The sequence below is a fragment of the Pelobates fuscus genome, chromosome 11 (genome assembly GCF_036172605.1).
Source record: "Pelobates fuscus isolate aPelFus1 chromosome 11, aPelFus1.pri, whole genome shotgun sequence".
In the NCBI taxonomy this organism is placed as follows: domain Eukaryota; kingdom Metazoa; phylum Chordata; class Amphibia; order Anura; family Pelobatidae; genus Pelobates; species Pelobates fuscus.
Genome location: NC_086327.1, coordinates 139056567 through 139074958, shown reverse-complemented (window position 1 = coordinate 139074958; position 18392 = coordinate 139056567). Strand labels below are relative to the sequence as shown.

The window sequence follows — 18392 nt, the reverse complement described above, 5'->3', positions numbered from 1 at the left end:
CCTCAGAGTTCATTACTTCAGATTTTTTCTGACTACATAAAATATGAATGGGTCAAAGTGGACTATAAGTGTATATCGTGGGAGGATTTAGTAATTCAGATGTATTGATAGGAATTTCTCTTGACCCTTTCCCCCAAACAGTCATATCGGTAAGTGTTCTAGTTAGTAACGGAGGCAGTACAGTGAAACATATGTTGTGAATTGAATAGACTTGTGCACGGTGATATAATTAGTTTTAGCCAAACCATTTTCTCTGAAACTGAAATTTAGTTTGGGACCTCCGACCCTCGCTCATTTAACAGCTCAGCTCGTCCCAATATGGTCCATGAAAAATATTTAGCAAAATCTTTCAGACAAACCATGAAGAGCCCGAAAATCAGCCAATGGGCGAATTGCAAAATATATACATTATAAAAATAATATCTGTGTATTTATGCCGCACACTGGTAGGTGCATTTTCCCACCATTTGGATTCAAATGAGAAAAAGTAATCAATAGAGGGAAAAAAAACAGTAAAAGTAGTAAAATAGTGATTGATTTATTAAACGTATAATATATAAATGTCGAATTTTGTTTTACTCTTTCTACTTATTTTCCATCTATTGGTCACTTTTTACTTGATCTGTAAATAAAACCAACATTTAATGACTGTTCCCTATCCATCAAACATCTCTTTTTTTGCACCACAGACAAAATTCTGAAAACCAAAGCAAATGAACACAGCGCTAGTCATTTGCTCGCTGCGTCCATATGGTGCTTTGGAGATATAAAATTTGGTTGGACTGTTTATCGTCTGAAACCGAATGCACATGTCTACAGAAGAACACTCTGAGCCTCAATACCTCATTAAAGTTTATTATATTATTACAGATTAGTGTAGTTGGTGATTATTATTGAGCAATCAATGTACAGCTCATTTTAGGGAAATGTCCTATTTTATATAAAAATCCCTTTTACGGATATATAAAATATATAAAATTGATTCATATTTTGAAGCGGTTATCTTTTCTCCTATTGTTGTTAATAAAAGTGGGTTGTTACTTAGGTGAGAGCTGAGAGGTAATTGTTAAAGCAAACAGAATGTTCCGAATTACCCATTAACAAAGAAGTGAAAGAGATATTTGTTCTGTTACCTGTTAAAAAAGCCTCCATTACTTGTGTGCTCGAAGGTATGACGCCGAACACGCCACTTGAGCCAAAAATGACTAAGTGAACCCGCTCACTGCGCCAAATGTGATCATCCGGGCCAAGTACATTCAACACCTCCTGAAAAATGCACAAAATCAAAAATCTCTGTGTAAATACTCTCAAATAAGAACAAAAAGTGCAGATATTGGCCAATCAGTGTGCTGCAAAATATACAGAGATCAAGTGAGAAGACATATCATTAACAAATGTAAAATAGGAGTAGCAGTAAAATGTATCTATATTTATATTTATTAAATAAATATGATATGAATATATAAATATAGATTTTATGACTGCTTCGCCTGTTTTTTCCTCTATTGGTCCCGTCTCACTTGATCTCTGAATAAAATCTACATTTAGTGACTCCGTGCTAGCCATCAATCACATTTTTATTTTGTTCCCCATCAATCATCTCTTCTTTTTGGCGCCACAGTCGGAATCCAGAATCATGACACTGAACCGAGTCTGTTTGGTACCGTGCATTTCAGGTAGTCTTGTAACTCGGGGACATCTCGATTGAGAGTTCGGGAATTCGACTGACCACATGATCAGTCCAAATTTGGCAAATTGCAGTTCTGTCCAAACAAATTTCCAAGTCTAGAAATCACACCATTAAATAAAACATTGAAAATCACCTAGAACTCGTGTTAACCTATATTCATTTAAATATGTGTTAACGGTTTAGGTTTAAGTCCAGCTCAGTCCTGGAATGGACAGGGCACACATTGCATACATTGGACTGAAGAAGGAGACAGTGAAACATTGTTTCTACAATTTCTCTATGCTGACTGACAGGTCCATAAGGCAGAGATTATAGTAAAGATTTGAGCTAAGATGGAGGCGCCCAGTTCTTAGGATAGATCTAAATACAGCAGTGTGTATTTCTAAATTGTATTTTATTTTTCATACCTCGCCATCATATTTGTGATATATAAGAAATGTCACCTGTTATACCTTAAAGGAATTTGTTTCTTTTTATAGAGAATGCAATTTAATCTGTGCATTATCCTGCTCGCGTTGTTAGCAAAGGTATAAATGAAACGTTTTACTTTATATATAGTCTATAGCAATTTGCAAAAAGATCTACTGACACCCCCCTACTCCTAGTGCGTCATCGTTTAGCTTCTAATTTGGGGGACCAGTGGCTGAAAACTCTGCAACTTTATCTAATTTCCGGATGCCAAGTCAGGTGAGGGAGCGGTGATCTTCAGATACGTACATCTTATAATGTACATATTTGCTGGTGATATCTGATTAAATCTATACATGTTTAAAGGTGAAATTAACACCGACACCATTTGTGAATGATGGGTCCTGGGAAACACACTAATGGACCACAGAAAAAAAAAACGCTGTCTTTAAAAATGTTGCTGGTGAAATCTGACCTAACGAGTCAGCTTATAGATGCAGCACAAGGGTAACCCATTTGGGTATATATAATAACACCGCCATCTAGTGGGATAAATATATATTACATGATTTGCCAGGTGTAGAATATATTGATTAATTGTTGAGAATATTCTAACTGGATTTTAGAAATTAGTTCAAATTAATTATTATTTACTAAATTCAGTAGATAGACACCAAACTGTGATAGCTATGAGGGATACTTCCTCGTGAAAATATTATGTTGGCTACTTGGTTAGCTCAGATTTGTAGCAAACAGTGGATTTAATGAAACCCATATATTCAGAACCTTTATATATTATAGGGTACAATTTTAGGGTATTCACCACTTTCCTGCTCCTCCTCAATTCGGATTCCTCAATTTGTAGCACAAACTGTTTATTGGGGCCAAAACTCATCGATATCCGAGGAATCTTCATTAAACAGATTCTGTCGCACAACTCTTCGGCTGAAACATACTGTACGCAGTGACACCTGGTAAAATATATATCACATTAAAAAAGGAAAGATTGAAAATTCTTTATTTAAATTGGAAAAGTCACAGACTCAGTTTGCTTTAATTGATACAGAAGGCTTGCCTCCGGTAATTACCACTATGCCTCAACACTAAATTATGTGGAATCTGTTTAATGCTCATCCTTGGTTGAGTAAACACACTGTTTCCTGCTAATTCAGATTGTATTACAACTGTTGTCGTGACAAGTGAGCATGAAGTATAAAATCAACATTTAAAACCACCACGCATAGAGGCGTTGCCATGTTGTTATTATTATTATTATTATTATTATTATTGGTATTTATTTAGCGCCAACTGATTCTGCAGTGCTTTACAATATTCTACAACATGTAACACACATGGAAACCTCACGACATTCAAAGAGTGTATTGTGGCTTTTAATGGAGTAAAAATGAAGGCAGGACTACAAGCAGGATGTGATAAGAAATGGTAAAGATTCGTGTGTATTCAAACTGGACATACATTCCAAATTCGGGGATCAGTTCGCCTCCCAGCAGGCCACAGGATGGGGTACAGTCATGGTGTTCTGGTAAAACGCATTTTCTTGTAGATGCCAAACGCACTTCAATGGCAGCACAGCGTTCTTCTACCTACAGAAAGGACAACTCTATAACTTATATATTAGCATGTTGTCACCTGTTACTTTACCGTGAAGATCAGTAAACAGACAAAAATACAATTCAATGCAAAAATACAGAAATCCCCTTTATACACAGTATCATATTTATCATAGAATCTAAATGTTCCTACATTGTGTCTAATGTGTTTAATAACCAGATAACAAACATTTTGTTTTCCCATTAAAAAAAAGCAATGTCTTCCCTGTGTAATCATAAAGCAGCAAACACCATAAAGCAGAAATGGAGAGCATAAACGATTTATTATACAGTATTTAATCTGTGCTAATTATTTAGTGCTAATTATTTAGTGTAACATGTGCCATTAGCAATATCACTAAAAATAGAATTTGTAAAACAAACAAAAATCACAACATGCAGTCTGCTTTAGAAAACATGACACACACTACTGCTTCTGTTTCCTCAATCATAATAACAGCAACATTAAGGATAAAATAACACACCGCCTACCTTGGCAGACAATTGCTACCCAACATTCGTATTATTGGTTATCTTTAAATGCCAAAAGCAATAGTTTCCAAAACACAAAACCACAGCACATGGTGCTTCAAGGATAAGGGTTGTTTTTCACATACCTTAACATATTTATTTTTCAAGAGACTCTGATGCCTAAATAGGTTCAGCTCACAAAAAAATAATCATTTTTGGAATCATTCAATATATGATTATTATTATTAATATAACACCAGTCAATACCGTAGCGCTGGGTATATGTAAAAGTAACACAACACGATAGTGTAACGGAGTAGCAGGGGTTAATCCAAGAGGTCTCCGCTGGTAATAAGGATTCAGCATACAGAAGGCAGGAAACACAGCATAATTCCCATTCCCAAGGACTAGACGACACATAGTCTGGGAGTCAACTGAGGTTTAATGGCTAGTGATGTCCCGAACAGTTCGCCGGGAACTGTTCACCGGTGAACATAGCTTGTTCGTGGCGAACGCAGCGGGCGAACATATGCGATGTTCGGTCCGCCCCCTATTCGTCATCACTGAGTAAACTTTGACCCTGTACCTCACAGTCAGCAGACACATTCCAGCCAATCAGCAGCAGACCCTCCCACCTCCATGACGAATAGTGGGCGGACCGAACATCGCATATGTTCGCCCGCCGCGTTCGCCACGAACAAGCTATGTTTGCCGGCGAACAGTTCCTGGCGAACTGTTCGGGACATCACTATTAATGGCATAATCTCCTTTTATGACATTCTCCCATGCAAGGGAGGTACCGACCATAATTATTACAATAATTATTACCTCCCGTTAGATTAACAATTAACATCATTAAAATGTACATACTTTTCCCCCATTCTTGGATGTACCCCAAATATAGTAGGTGCACTCTTAAATGGTATACCCGGATAGCCCTGATCTGGGTGAGGAACATACTCAAAAATCACCCAGATCGGACCAGGGGTTCGGGAGTTATGGGGCGGTAAAGATTTGACTGACCGCATGGGCAAAGTAGCCGAAAATAGTTCCATGAGTTTTGGCCCTGCGGTCGTTCTCTGTTCATTCATCAAAAGTCCCGAAAGCTTATGCCATCCAGTGTTAACTCTGCTTTCGGATGAAACCCCTAGTTTGTGGGATTAATCCTACCGAACGGCGGGCCGTTCGGGAGTTTTATTCGAACCTTTCGGCAGTCCTGGAGGTCTTAGCGGTGCTTGGTTAGTTGAGCGTCTGATTTGAGTTCCAGACGCTCGACGACCAAACACCGCTGTTCGTGAGTTTAAGATGGCCGCCGCCACGTGTTCGACATACGAACGGCGGTCACCCACGAACCCTATTAACAGCGTTTGCAACATTGTTTCCTTTCGTTAATGAGGGACACGCGACCACATCAGAGTGGTCTCTCATTCGGTATTTTCAATCGGTTCTCGAACAGAATGGTGGTTATGGTTCGGGAACCGATTGCCTTGTTCACATACAGTAATAAGAACGATTCAGTCATTGTAAAAGTTCCGAATACAGTTCATTCATATAGGAAAAAGTCTTTTTTACAGTCCTTAGTGGCTAATTCTGCCACAGATAGGTTTACTTTCATTGTTCCAGTAAATCCTTCAGTTTATCACAGAGAGGGGGAAGTAATTTGTTTAATCTGATGTGTGTGTGTTCTGGTGTTTGACTAGGATTTGAATTATTGCTTTATTCTGATTGGTTGGAATAATAAGGAGCCAATCAGAATGCAGCTGAGTATTTAAAAGGCCAGTTTGTCTTACTCTTCTACTGCTTGCAATTTTCTTTAACGGTTTTCTTTACAATATAGGGTTTTCAAGCAAACTCAATAATTTTTACACAAACATTTCCTTTCTTATATTCATGCTTTTGCACAATTACATGAAGCTACAATTGACTCTCTGGATGCCGTCATTCTATTTATATTGCATGTTTTATTAATGCGTTCTCAGGCATACCTTGTGTCAATACTCCATTGTATTACCTGCGGTTGACAGTCCTGGTCACTGTTTCCATCGGAACGTTTTTTCTCTCTGTCATCGTAGAACACAAAGCCAGTCTGGCAAATACAGGATCCGTCAGATTCTTGGAAGGCGCGATTAAGGCCGTGACAAATACAGCTCTTAGCCCCTAGAACAATTCAAATCAAAACGATGGCTGTTATCTCCAAGAATGAAGTCTATATTTTCCCATTGTGAGTTATCATTATCGGTGTCAGTGCATGATGTGCATCATTATCTGTGGAATGTTCTTGTTTCTTATGAGACATACATTAGAATGTACAAATTGAATGGATCTCTCAGTACAATAAAGGTTTTGAAGAGGATTCCATCTGCCAGTTAACTTTTCACAGTTTGTAGAGAGGATCTCTGTGCCGTCCCAAGTCTACAATATTTTCGGATGGAAAATTCAGGATTTACTACCCTTGAAGATCCAGTGAGTGCTATTCAATCACCATCATTCACTAATGCATGAATTGTTGGGAATTCAAAGCAAATTCAAATATTTGAGGATAAAAATGGCCTAGAAATGACAATTTCACCCATTTTAGTGAATCCTTCAGGGTATGTCCCCCACCGGGAGGGAATGGGCAGTAGACATGTGCACCAGTGAAATTTTCATTTTGTACAAATAATTTCATACTAAATAAAAATTTTGTTTGTCATTCCCGAATTTCGTCCGTGAACCATCCTTCCCGCATGCCCCTACGTGTGCCAGGTCCCCCCGTGTAGTAGGGGGCATGTCGTCTAAACAGCAACAGTAATTTAAAACTGGATATAAAAATCAGTATCTCATATAGAAGTGATAGAGAGCTACGGTAAGAGTAAAACGAGCAAAAACAATAACAATGTTGCAATATGAAAAAGTAGCTATTTAGGCCAGTAGCACAATAAGGCTGTGCTACTGATCTAAACAGCTGCTTTTTGCACGTACTCTTACCCAGTCTTTACACTTCTATACAAGATAGTTACATTTATATCCAGTTTTAAATGACAGCGAGCAACAAAAGAAACGAAAAAGAAAAGGTAGTGCATCCGGCATTCGCCCTTTCATTTCGTTTATATTTCTTATATGTTCTTATTTGTTTATGTTTTAGTAAATGAATACAAAAAAAATAAAATCAGAATTTTGTAGCGTTACTTACCTTATCCAGGGGCCGGCCGCTGTCCTCTCTTCGAGCCGCGCGCGGTCCTGCTGCTGCACGAGCCGCACGCAGCTCATCCGACGGCTGCAACAGGAAGGCGGGCAGTGACCGCGAGAAGCGGTCATGTGTCCCGCCTGAATCTAAAAGCGCGGGTCTCGGGCGCGCTCTTAAAGAAACAGTGGGAGCCTAAATTGGCAAAAGGCTCCCATTGGCCCCTGTCATGCCACACTCCCCATACACTTACCTTTTGGGGGTGTGGATATGACAGGAGCTAATCACATTAATTTAGAAGGTACTTATACTCACCTTTTTCCCTTAGTCCTTGCCCTATAGTGGTTTCTGTTGCAGTTCCCTTTAGCGCTTGTTGTGTTCAGTTGTGTTCCTTCGTATTGACCTTGGCTTTGTTTCTGACTACGTTATCTCTTTATCCTTATCTGTTCTGTTTGCCGGCTTGCTGTTTACTGTGTACCAGACCCCAGCTAGTCCTAGTTTACGCTGTTTCTTTGTGCCCTTGACCTCGGATCGTTCCTGACTCTGTCTCCTCTCATATACGTCGAGTCCGGCCATTCTAAGGTCCGGTAGATGTATCTCTCCTCTGTGTTGTCTTTTGTTGAGTTGGATCCTGCGAGTTGGGGTATATTTTCGTTACAAATTTTCAGACAAAATCGTATTTGTACGAAAACAAATGCACATGTCTAATGGGCAGTGATGTTATTCCTGTTAGCAGATTCTCTACAAATAGTGATGTCCCGAACAGTTCGCCAGGAACCGTTCGCCGGCGAACATAGTTTGTTCATGGCGAACGCGGTGGGCGAACATATGCGATGGTCGGTCCGCCCCCTATTCATCATCATTGAGTAAACTTTGACCCTGTACCTCACAGTCAGCAGACACATTCCAGCCAATCAGCAGCAGACCCTCCCTCCCAGATCCTCCCACCTCCATGACGAATAGGGGGCGGACCGACCATCGCATATGTTCGCCCGCCACGTTCGACACAAACAAGCTATGTTCGCTGGCGAATGGTTCCCGGCGAACTGTTTGGGACATCACTATCTACAAACTATTATCCTGCCTAGGCTTTATACGTGACTGGGTAACATCCATGAGAATTCTTCCAAACTTCAAAGACTTGCCAATCCAACTCTCATCACTGTTGACATTTAATGAACACAGATAAGATAAACCAGGCATGAAAAAGAGATCCTTTCAGGGGTAAGACCTATATTTTACATCATATGTGATCACATTGTAACTCACTGATTGTTTTGTACAATTAATTAATGCTTAGTGATGTGTGGCTCCAAATAAGAGACACACGGAACATTTTAACACACTATTATGACATTCACACCGCAATGGGTAAATATTAAATGTGCACACTATAATGTAACCTGCTTATTAACCATGAGGCTGTGTATAATGTGCTTTATATTATTTGATGCCAAGAGGTTCCAACACTGGCAGAAACCAGTAATGAACAAAAATATTTTTTTTAAATTTTTTTTTAATCCAATGGATAGGGATTGTGGTGACTTTAAATTAAGGTCAAACTATTTTCCAATTGTGCATTTTTTTTTGTCAAATTGTAACAGTTGAGTAATTAGTAAATAACAATCATAGTAAAAGAATGGATGGGAATAGTGGGATGGATGAAGGGAAGGAGGGAGAGATGGATGGCTGAAAGGAGGGGGAGGAGTGAAATGGATAGACGCATGAAGAATTGCAATTCTCTGTTAAAGGAACACTATAGGGCCAGGAACACAAACATGTATTCCTGGCCCTACTGAGTTAAAATCACCATCTAACCCCCCTTCACCTCCTAAATATAGTAAAATCTTACTTGCATTCAAGTCTGCAGGTGCTGGCTCTGCCCCTGTCTGCTGACATAATCAGAAGTGGTGGTCTGAGCCAATCACAATGCTTCCCCATAGGATTGGCTGAGACTGTCAAAGAGGCAGATCAGGGGCAGAGCCAGCACAAGTCAAACACAGCCCTGGCCAATTAGCATCTCCCCATAGAGATACATTGAATCAATGAACGTTCAGTGTCAGCATGCAGAGGTTGGAGACACTGAATGTTAATCACACTATGCAGCACTGCCCCAGGAAGCATCTCTAGCAGCCATCTGAGGAGTGGCCAATGGAGGTTTCACTAGGCTGTAATGTAAACACTGCATTTTCACATTTAAAGTGTCCCTTTAAGAGTGAATTGTTACAAATTCAAATATACTTCAAAGTGAATGTAAAATACTAGACCAAAATAGTCAAATGGGTAACAACACTGGTTCGGAGAATTTTTTTAGTTTGACTACACTGGCCTAATATTTACAATTTATAATTCACTTTGAATTACAAGAATGTATACTTGAATCACCCAGCGTGCTGCATGGCGGGCACCAACCTGCTGGGGAATCGGAGGAGCTCCCACATGGAAAACAAGCCACCTGAGCAATCAAATGGTTGTAGGTACTAGCTGGGCATGGGTGGCAGTCCTCTGGGTTCTGAGCCTGAACGCCGCTTCCGTAGGTTCCAGGCGGGCAGGGTACCGGGGCAGTGGCACCCGCTGGGCAGTAATAGCCAGCCTGGCACTCATGATGTAGATAGCTCTCTGCACCTGGTAGAATATTTAAAAGACGTGTTTCACACAAGAGAACCTGTATGGAAACCTTTAGCCAATCATACACTCAGATTTACTAATCGGCACAAGTGTTTGGTTGGGACTGATTTGTAATAAAAAAGTGTGCACTGCTAATGGACTGGTATACTATAAACATTACAGGTACAGGTTAGTTTTTTTTTAAACTAATATCGCACAATATTTCCATGGATTGGAGGAGGATTAACACTATAGGCGCACTATCCGCACTATAACCACTTCAATGCAGGTATGCTGTCTGTAGACTATGGGCACCGGGTCCCACATTATTCATGAACTATTTACTCACCAGTTAGCAGATATGTTTGATCTCTGGCAGCCTGCAGCCCAGCTATGCTCTACTTCACTTCATACCAGGGGTAGCAGTCAGTGATTGGCTGAGATCATCAGTTTAGTGCTCCCAGCCAATCACTGCTACAGCTGCTAGTATTAAGCCAAATGGCAATTTGGCATTGCGAATGGGACTCAGCTTGGCCAAGTATATTGACAGCAGCTGGGTCATTGTCTAAGCCCTGGACCCTAGGCAGCCACCTTAGGTTGCTGTACGGTTAATCCGACAATGTCTTGGATTGCTCGGATTATGAAATGCTCATCATATTACGGTAGAATTGCTACATATACTATATTCTCCAGGACATAGCATGTACTATTCAAACGTTACATGATCCCTTAAAGAGAAACTATAGTGCTAGTTGTTTGCCTAGCACTATAACTCACTATAGTGCCCCCTGTGGTTCAGAAGGGGTTAAAAACCCTTATGTCACTTACCTGATTTTAGCGCCAATGTCCCCCTGCACTAGTTCAGGCACCTCCCCCCTCCGTGTCAGCTGGCTGGGGGGAATTGATGCTCGTATTAGGACTTCCCCTATAGGAAAACTTTGTATAATGCTTTCCTAAGGTTTTTGAGCGTGATGCATAGCGTGAGGATGTCCAGTGTCAGTTAGGCCATTAGAGGTGGAGTTAACCCTGTATAGTAATTATTGCAGTTTATAAAAAACTACAATAAATTACCATTAAGGCGCCTGGGTCAGTGTGCACAGACCAACTCAATGAGCTGAAGTGGTTTGGGTGCCCATAGTGTCCCTTTAATGGCTCGAGTTTTTCTCTTGCAGTATTTGATTTTTACATAACACAAGGTGGCGCTATTCTTGTGCTGCCTATCAACATGTATAAATGCAATGTGTCCAAAAAAACATGGTGCATTTGGCATCTTACATCCACCATCTTGGAATTCTTTGAATGTTTATTGCGCTCTAATAATTGGTTCCATTCTTATGGTAGAATCTCATTCTGGCAAGTGTAATAGGGATACAAAGAAAATGAGTTTGGAACAAGCCAGGGGATCAATGTATGGGTCCTCCAAGATTTAGTACAAGCACCAGGCGGAGATCTTCAGAGTTACAGTCCTTGATTCAAAATTCAGCATCTCCAAATTGCTAAACACCAGACAATGGTCTTAAAATGATAAAGCAGTATGAAAAATACCTACAGCTATTAATTTGATTAGTACCTACAGCTATTAATTTGATTAGTACATAAAGAAACGGATAGGAACATTGCTTATTCTTTAAAATGTCATAACAGAAACGGCATAAAACAATTCCAATAAAACTTTGCTGAATTTAGCTCATTTTCCTGTTCACGTCTTTCAAACCATAGCTGATTAAAAGAAGGTAACACCTGTCCAATGATACCTGTCTCATTATCTGTTAATGAGCTTGTCAAACGTGTGTTAATTTGACCCCTTCCAGCTGGGGAAGATTTTAATTAGGAATAAGTCTTTGTGAAACTAATGGTCTTAAAGTTTCAGCACAATTTTGGAACCTTAATCTTGCACGTCAACTGCGCAAATATTGACGTATACGTGTCGTTTGTATCCTAGCAACTATACATTCTGCTTTCATTTTTAGAAATATTTCACATTATTCTGACCCTTCATAACTCATTCCTGTAAAGCTAATCAGGTTTTTGATGTCATAAGTAGAACTATTTTTAACAAAAGTTCATTTGTTTTAAAGGGAAACCGTGGGCTCTCTCACTGCTTCATGTCATTGAAGTGTTTATAGTATTTGCAGTCCTCTGACGCCATCCTTCCATTCAGTGTTAAATACTTTTTAATGTTTTAATGTCCCCAAGTGTCTCCAACAGCCCATCCCCTCTTTGGTGTTTTTATTAATGAGCAAGCATTAGATTGAGAAGCTATGGGCGGCTGTGATTGGCTGAGAGTGTTAACTGGCCTCTATCAGCCTATCATAGCACTGATTGCTGGTATGAATTGGTATGGCTAGAAGGAATTGTAATCTCCGTTAAAGTTCTAAGCACTAGCCATTGATATGATTTTTATATATCTATTAATATCAATATATGTGTGTCCGTGAGCAATAAGCCTAATATTTTAATTGTAAGTTCGATTATTTAAATCCCTTGTCGAACAGTTTGAAATAGCATCTAATAATAAGACCCAAATCTGGCAAGGTGATGAAAAAGGTCCAACACACAGAATGTGAATCTGACAGTGACCCTGACAGAAAGTAATAAGCAATTAAGGTGCATATTAACGGACTTTGCTCAATGCTGTGCTACCGATAGGCTAATAGATAACAGTGGTCAATAGACGAGTCAAGGGGTACCAGAGAACCGGGTCAACAAGCACAAACTGGGTTAATTACCAAAAGAACAGAATAAGGAATGCACCAATAGGAGCATCTAGTAATTATAAAAAAAAGAAAAAAACAGAGTGAGGAAGACAGACAGATCTATAAGATTAGGTAGAAAGAGGCTAAGTAAGTTATAAGAGCTTCCAAATCACACACAGAAGAGAAAATAGCAAAGTCAGTAAAAAAAAAAGGGGGGACAAAACATTTTTAGATACATAAATGAGAAAAGAAAAGTAAAACAAGGATGAGATTAAAAACAAAAGAAGGAAGGTATGTAGAAGAGGATAAATGTCTAGCTGACTGCCTCAATTAATATTTTTGTTCGGTATTTACAGATGAAAATTAAGGAAAGGGGCCTCAGTTAAGAAATAGGATAAATTAGTCATTTGTTACATGTGAGTTCACAGAGGAAGAGGTAGAGGTTCTATTTCAACTGTCAAAAGTAAAGACAAATAAGTCAATGGGGCCTGATGGAATACACCCCAAGTTATTAAAAGAGCTTAGCCTAGTAAAATCATTAACATATTTATTTAACAGGAGTAGTCCCAGAAGATTGGAAGTTGGCGAATGTTGTGCCCATTCACAAGAAAGGTAGTAGGGAGGAGGCGAGCAACTATAAGTCAGTAAGTCTTACTTCAGTAGTGGGGAAAGTAATGGAAACCGTGTTAAAGGATAGGATTGTTGAACATCTAAAATCACATGGATTTCAAGATCAGAAACAACATGGGTTTACTTCAGGGAGATCCTGCCAAACTAATCTTATTGATTTTTTCGATTGGGTAACTAAAATAATAGATCAGGGTGGTGCAGTAGACATTGCTTACCTAGATTTCAGTAAGGCTTTTGACACTGTTGCACATAGAAGGCTTATCAATAAACTACAATCTTTGAGTTTGGATTCCAATATTGTTGAATGGGTAAGGCAGTGGCTGAGTGACAGGCAACAGAGGGTTGTAGTCAATGGAGTATATTCGAAGCATGGGCTTGTCACCAGTGGGGTACCTCAGGGATCTGTACTTGGACCCATTCTCTTTAATATTTTTATTAGTGATATTGCAGAAGGTCTTGATGGTAAGGTGTGTCTTTTTGCTGATGATACTAAGATATGCAACAGGGTTGATGTTCCAGGAGGGATAAGCCAAATGGCCAACTATTTAGGTAAACTAGAAAAATGGTCAGAGTTGTGGCAGCTGACATTTAATGTGCATAAGTGTCAGGTAATGCATCTTGGACATAAAAACCCAAGGGCAGAGTACAGAATATTTGATACGGTCCTAACCTCAACATCCGAGGAAAGGGATTTAGGGGTAATTATTTCAGATGACTTAAAGGTAGGCAGACAATGTAATAGAGCAGCAGGAAATGCTAGCAGAATGTTTGGTTGTATAGGGAGAGGTATTAGGAGTAGAAAGAGAGAAGTGCTCATGCCATTGTACAAAACACTGGTGAGACCTCACTTGGGGTATTGTATGCAGAAGGGTATTGATACTTTAGAGAGAGTTCAGAGAAGGGCTACTAAACTGGTTCATGGCTTGCAGGATAAAACTTACCAGGAAAGGTTAAAGGATCTTAACATGAATAGCTTGGAGGAAAGACGAGACAGGGAGTATATGATAGAAACAATTAAATACATAAAGGGAATCAACACAGTAAAGGAGGAGACTATATTTAAAAGTATAAAAACTACCACAACAAGAGGACATAGTCTTAAATTAGAGGGGCAACGGTTACTTTTCTGAGAGGGTAGTGGATGCATGGATTAGCCTTCCAGCTGAAGTGGTAGAGGTTAACACAGTGAAGGAGCTTAAGCATGCGTGGGATAGACATAAGGCTATCCTAGCTATAAGATAAGGCCAGGGACTAATGAAAGTATTTTGAAAATTGGACAGACTAGATGGGCCGAATGGTTCGTATCTGCCTTCATATTCTATATGTTTCTATGTAAGTACCAAGAAACCACAGCAGGTCACTGAGCGTGGGTGTCTGAGTGGTTTATAGATGTAATTTCTTGGACCCTATTAATTTGGTCCTTCTCCCCTTCCTGAAATTCCATTATCAGGGTTATATTGCCCATTACGGAGAAATATTGCAATTCTCTCCAAACTCCAGATTTCATTATATATCCTATGTGTGTATTTAGTTCTAAGAATCTGAATATTAGTCCTTAAAAAAATCTGCCTGATTTACCAGGAGGGCAGCTGAATCCAGCTGGGCAGGGCAGGCACTCAATCTCGGATGTGCTGCTACGATAGGTCCCGGGTTCACAGCTTTTGCATGAAGCTTCAGCTGAGTCCCTGAGTCCGGTCACCTGGACTGCTTTACTGCCCCCTGGGCAGGGCATCATCTGCAGACTTCCAGGAGGACAGAAATGAGGGAACGTGCATCTACACCAGGAAGCAAGCACAGTGATCACGAGTTGAAATATCGATAGAACCTGGTCAAGCTTCAGAGTTTCAAGTTCAGTTCCTGGCAGGTTCATTTCAAGGCTACTTGTCTAGGACTCTGTATTACATTACCATCTGTTATACAGAATTTACAACACGGTTTTACCTATGTATATGTACTATAATGCAATTTTTCAAGAATTATTTGTATATATATTGTTCTTTATCTTTCTTCTAGTTCCCCTTTTCTGCGTTTCTCTTTATATTTAGTTGTACAAAATAAACAAACTCTAATAAAAATATATTTGGGGAAAAAAAACACACCATCTACTGGCATACTTAAATAACAGATGAATGTAAATGTATGGCAATCACTAGGGGGATACAGACATATTGTAGGAAGCAGATACCATAATGGACAATTATTGGATAAAAGGTTGATATCTTGTTCTTGTGTAATCTCTTGCAAATTATATTTAGTTGGGAAAAATGCTAAAAAAAAACCGATTTGTATCTATAAAACTCAACTCATAGTTATCATAAACCCGGATAACAGGAGTCAGACCAATACTTACAGCTGTTGGCTGGTGTTAAATGTAGTTGACCCTTCAGGACAGTAATACCCCCCGGGGCATATTGGGGGGACCCCGGTCCGAGATATGCAGTAGGATCCAAGCCTGCATATAGTCTCAGTAACAGAGCCTGATGAGACAAAGAAGACAACAATGACATGAAGAATGAAAATGTCTTGTGACAGGGATTAGATTTCCAAGTTATTGGGTCATTGACGTAATACATTTTTTTATAAACTAAATATTGTCTGGCCTGACTCGTCTCACTCTCAACTTCCTCATTCTTGGAAGAAAGCTGAGTGTGTAAGGGTTGTACTCCTGCAACAGTTTGAAATGACTATTCACACAATGTCAACACAATTTTGTATTAGTCCGATCATCTGGTTTGGAATTGTACGTGGCTGTGGAGGCTAGTGACCCATATGTCTTTCTCAGAAAGTCAGACTCACCGAGTGGGCACTCATAGCCAGGCCGGCAGGGGATTCCCATAATGTTGGCTCCCCGAGTCAAGGACGGGTCCGGACAGTAATGTCCTACAGGGCAAGGCTCACAATCCTGAATTGAAGCTGCTCCTGTCTCAATCCTCAGGGTACCAGCAGGGCAGGCCACAGGATCCCTTAGCCCTGGACACCAAAACCCCAGAGGACATGGGAAGTCTTCAAATGTAGTGATACCTTAAATACAAAATCCATCATATTAAATGACTGTTGGTCAATTTAAGGAAAACTATGCACAATCTGCTGAATTTAAAAGTAAAAACATATTATGGCATGCTCAAGGCTCTATAGTGGGGTGTTCAAGGCTGGGGAGGTTAAGGTGGACTTAGTGTTGAGGATTACCTGCCTTGCAGATGCTGCAGACCGTAATCTGCATTATACTGACCTGGCATGTTGCAGTAATATCCTGGAGGGCACTTGTGACAATCGCCCATTCTCTCAGCCCCAGGGAGAGCTCGGTAGGTGTGAATGGGACATTCCTGAGGCCCAACTATTCCATCGGCAACCGTCTGATTGACTCCAGTGCAAAAATGTCCTGCTGGACATGGGGCAGGTGCCGGGTTCCCTAGAGAAAAGATATAACAACACATTCATAATATGGGGTATTGAGATCAGCTGATAAATACTAACAGAGCTGTAATGGCAGGTTCTACAGATCATATGAAGCTCACTCAGAGGCTCTAAAGATGTTTGCAAACAACAACTCCCAGGGTGCTACAAAAATCTCTATGTGCTATTTAATAAAACCAGACAGGTAAAGTGTTTACAGGTACTACTGTATAAAATGCCTGATTCAGGCTGGATTATTAAAATTTACGCCTTGAATTTAGTGGCAATAAAACAAATAATAGAGCTCTGACTGCCCCAGTGGAGCCATCTCGTGGATATATGATTAAAATGTGTTTTGAATGTTGGTTGTGTTTTTATTTAATTTTTTTTACTAGCGGAATTGATTTAGAGTTCATTTGTTTGTTGATTTGATGTTAATTTGACCCATGGGACAAGACCTACAAATAACTAAAAAAGAAAAAAAATAGATAATTGATAAACAGATTAGTTTGAGATATTGCAAACATAAACTATACCTTCTCTACACCAGTACCCCTGAGGGCAGGGCAAGCAGTCATTTCGATGTCGAGCTCCCGGGGCCATTCTTAAAGTATTGGCAGGGCATGGATGGGGTAGGACAGTGCCTTCTTGGCAATAGAAACCTGGTTTAACAGAGATAAGCATTAAACATGGCAGGGACCTTTAAATCATATAATATAGTCATTTCTTTCAATAGAAGCCCAGTCCTTTACATTTCATAACAGGAGAGGAACCCTAAAATCTCCACCCAAATTACTCTATGTATGACCTTCAAAACACAGGTACAGGACTAGAAATGGACGAAGAAGGGGGAAACAACAGTGAAGGTGGGATTGGAGCAGAAGAAGGTGGTGGGTAATTGAGCCATAAAAGAAAATGAGGGGTGAATTGGGGCAGAAAGAAGAGTAGTAGGCCTGTGAGGGAAATGAAAGAGGGGTGGTTAGACCAGTGAGGGGCACGGTGGCATGGATTGGGCCAGTGGTGGAAGTAGTTTATGGAAATTAAGCCTTTGGGATGTGATGGATGGCATTGCACTTTTGTAAAAAATAATAGCGTAGCATGGGGTTAGTGAGGTTGGAAGTAGTGGGGTGAGATTGGAACAATAAGAGAAGTGTTGGAGTGGGTTTGGGCTAGCGATTAAAGTAATGGGATGAAATTGAGCCAGTGAAAGATGCAATGTGATGGGTTTGGGTCAGTAAGAAGTGAGACTGCTTTATAATATTGAGAATATTATAATCCGATAGGCTCTTGAAAGGCGCTGGGATGACAGAGACAGACACTCAAATGTTGGCAATTTTGTTCGAGAGATGGTTTTGGTGCAATAAGGGGCCAAGTGGGAGTAGGCAGACAGACAAAGAAAGTTTTCAAGGTGCAGAAATGGGACTGTGGGTAGGTGGTCGGTGGATTGTTGTATAAGTCTCTGTGATATAATGTCAGTGGATTAACATCCTAGATTGATGGGGATTGAGAATTTTAAAATACATCCAGATAAGTAGTCCCGGGTTTATTACCTGCTGGGCAGATTCCTGCGCACATCTGACCCCATCGGCATTCGTTTAATGAGCTGCGGCTGAAATTTTGCCCATATGGTGTGTATTCTGAGCTGCCGGACAAGCAGAAGTGTCCAGCCGAACAGGCTCCCTGAAGTTTACCTCCTCTGTATGCAAAAAATAAAGTCTAGTTTA

General features: G+C 40.0%; 1 protein-coding gene across 1 annotated transcript in view; it reads right to left on the bottom strand.

Annotated features, from left to right (window-relative positions):
• Window positions 1–18392, bottom strand: part of LOC134577038 (zonadhesin-like) — a 54958-nt gene that overhangs the window by 19940 nt on the left and 16626 nt on the right. Inside the window, exons 11-21 of the mRNA XM_063435681.1 lie at window positions 18219–18364; window positions 17205–17330; window positions 16505–16684; window positions 16072–16296; window positions 15626–15752; window positions 14854–15050; window positions 9755–9967; window positions 6191–6336; window positions 3575–3702; window positions 2922–3069; window positions 1134–1266 (exon numbers count right to left, since the gene is read on the bottom strand). Coding sequence (XP_063291751.1) covers window positions 1134–1266; window positions 2922–3069; window positions 3575–3702; window positions 6191–6336; window positions 9755–9967; window positions 14854–15050; window positions 15626–15752; window positions 16072–16296; window positions 16505–16684; window positions 17205–17330; window positions 18219–18364 — 1769 coding nt within the window. The remainder of the gene's footprint in view (window positions 1–1133; window positions 1267–2921; window positions 3070–3574; window positions 3703–6190; window positions 6337–9754; window positions 9968–14853; window positions 15051–15625; window positions 15753–16071; window positions 16297–16504; window positions 16685–17204; window positions 17331–18218; window positions 18365–18392) is intronic.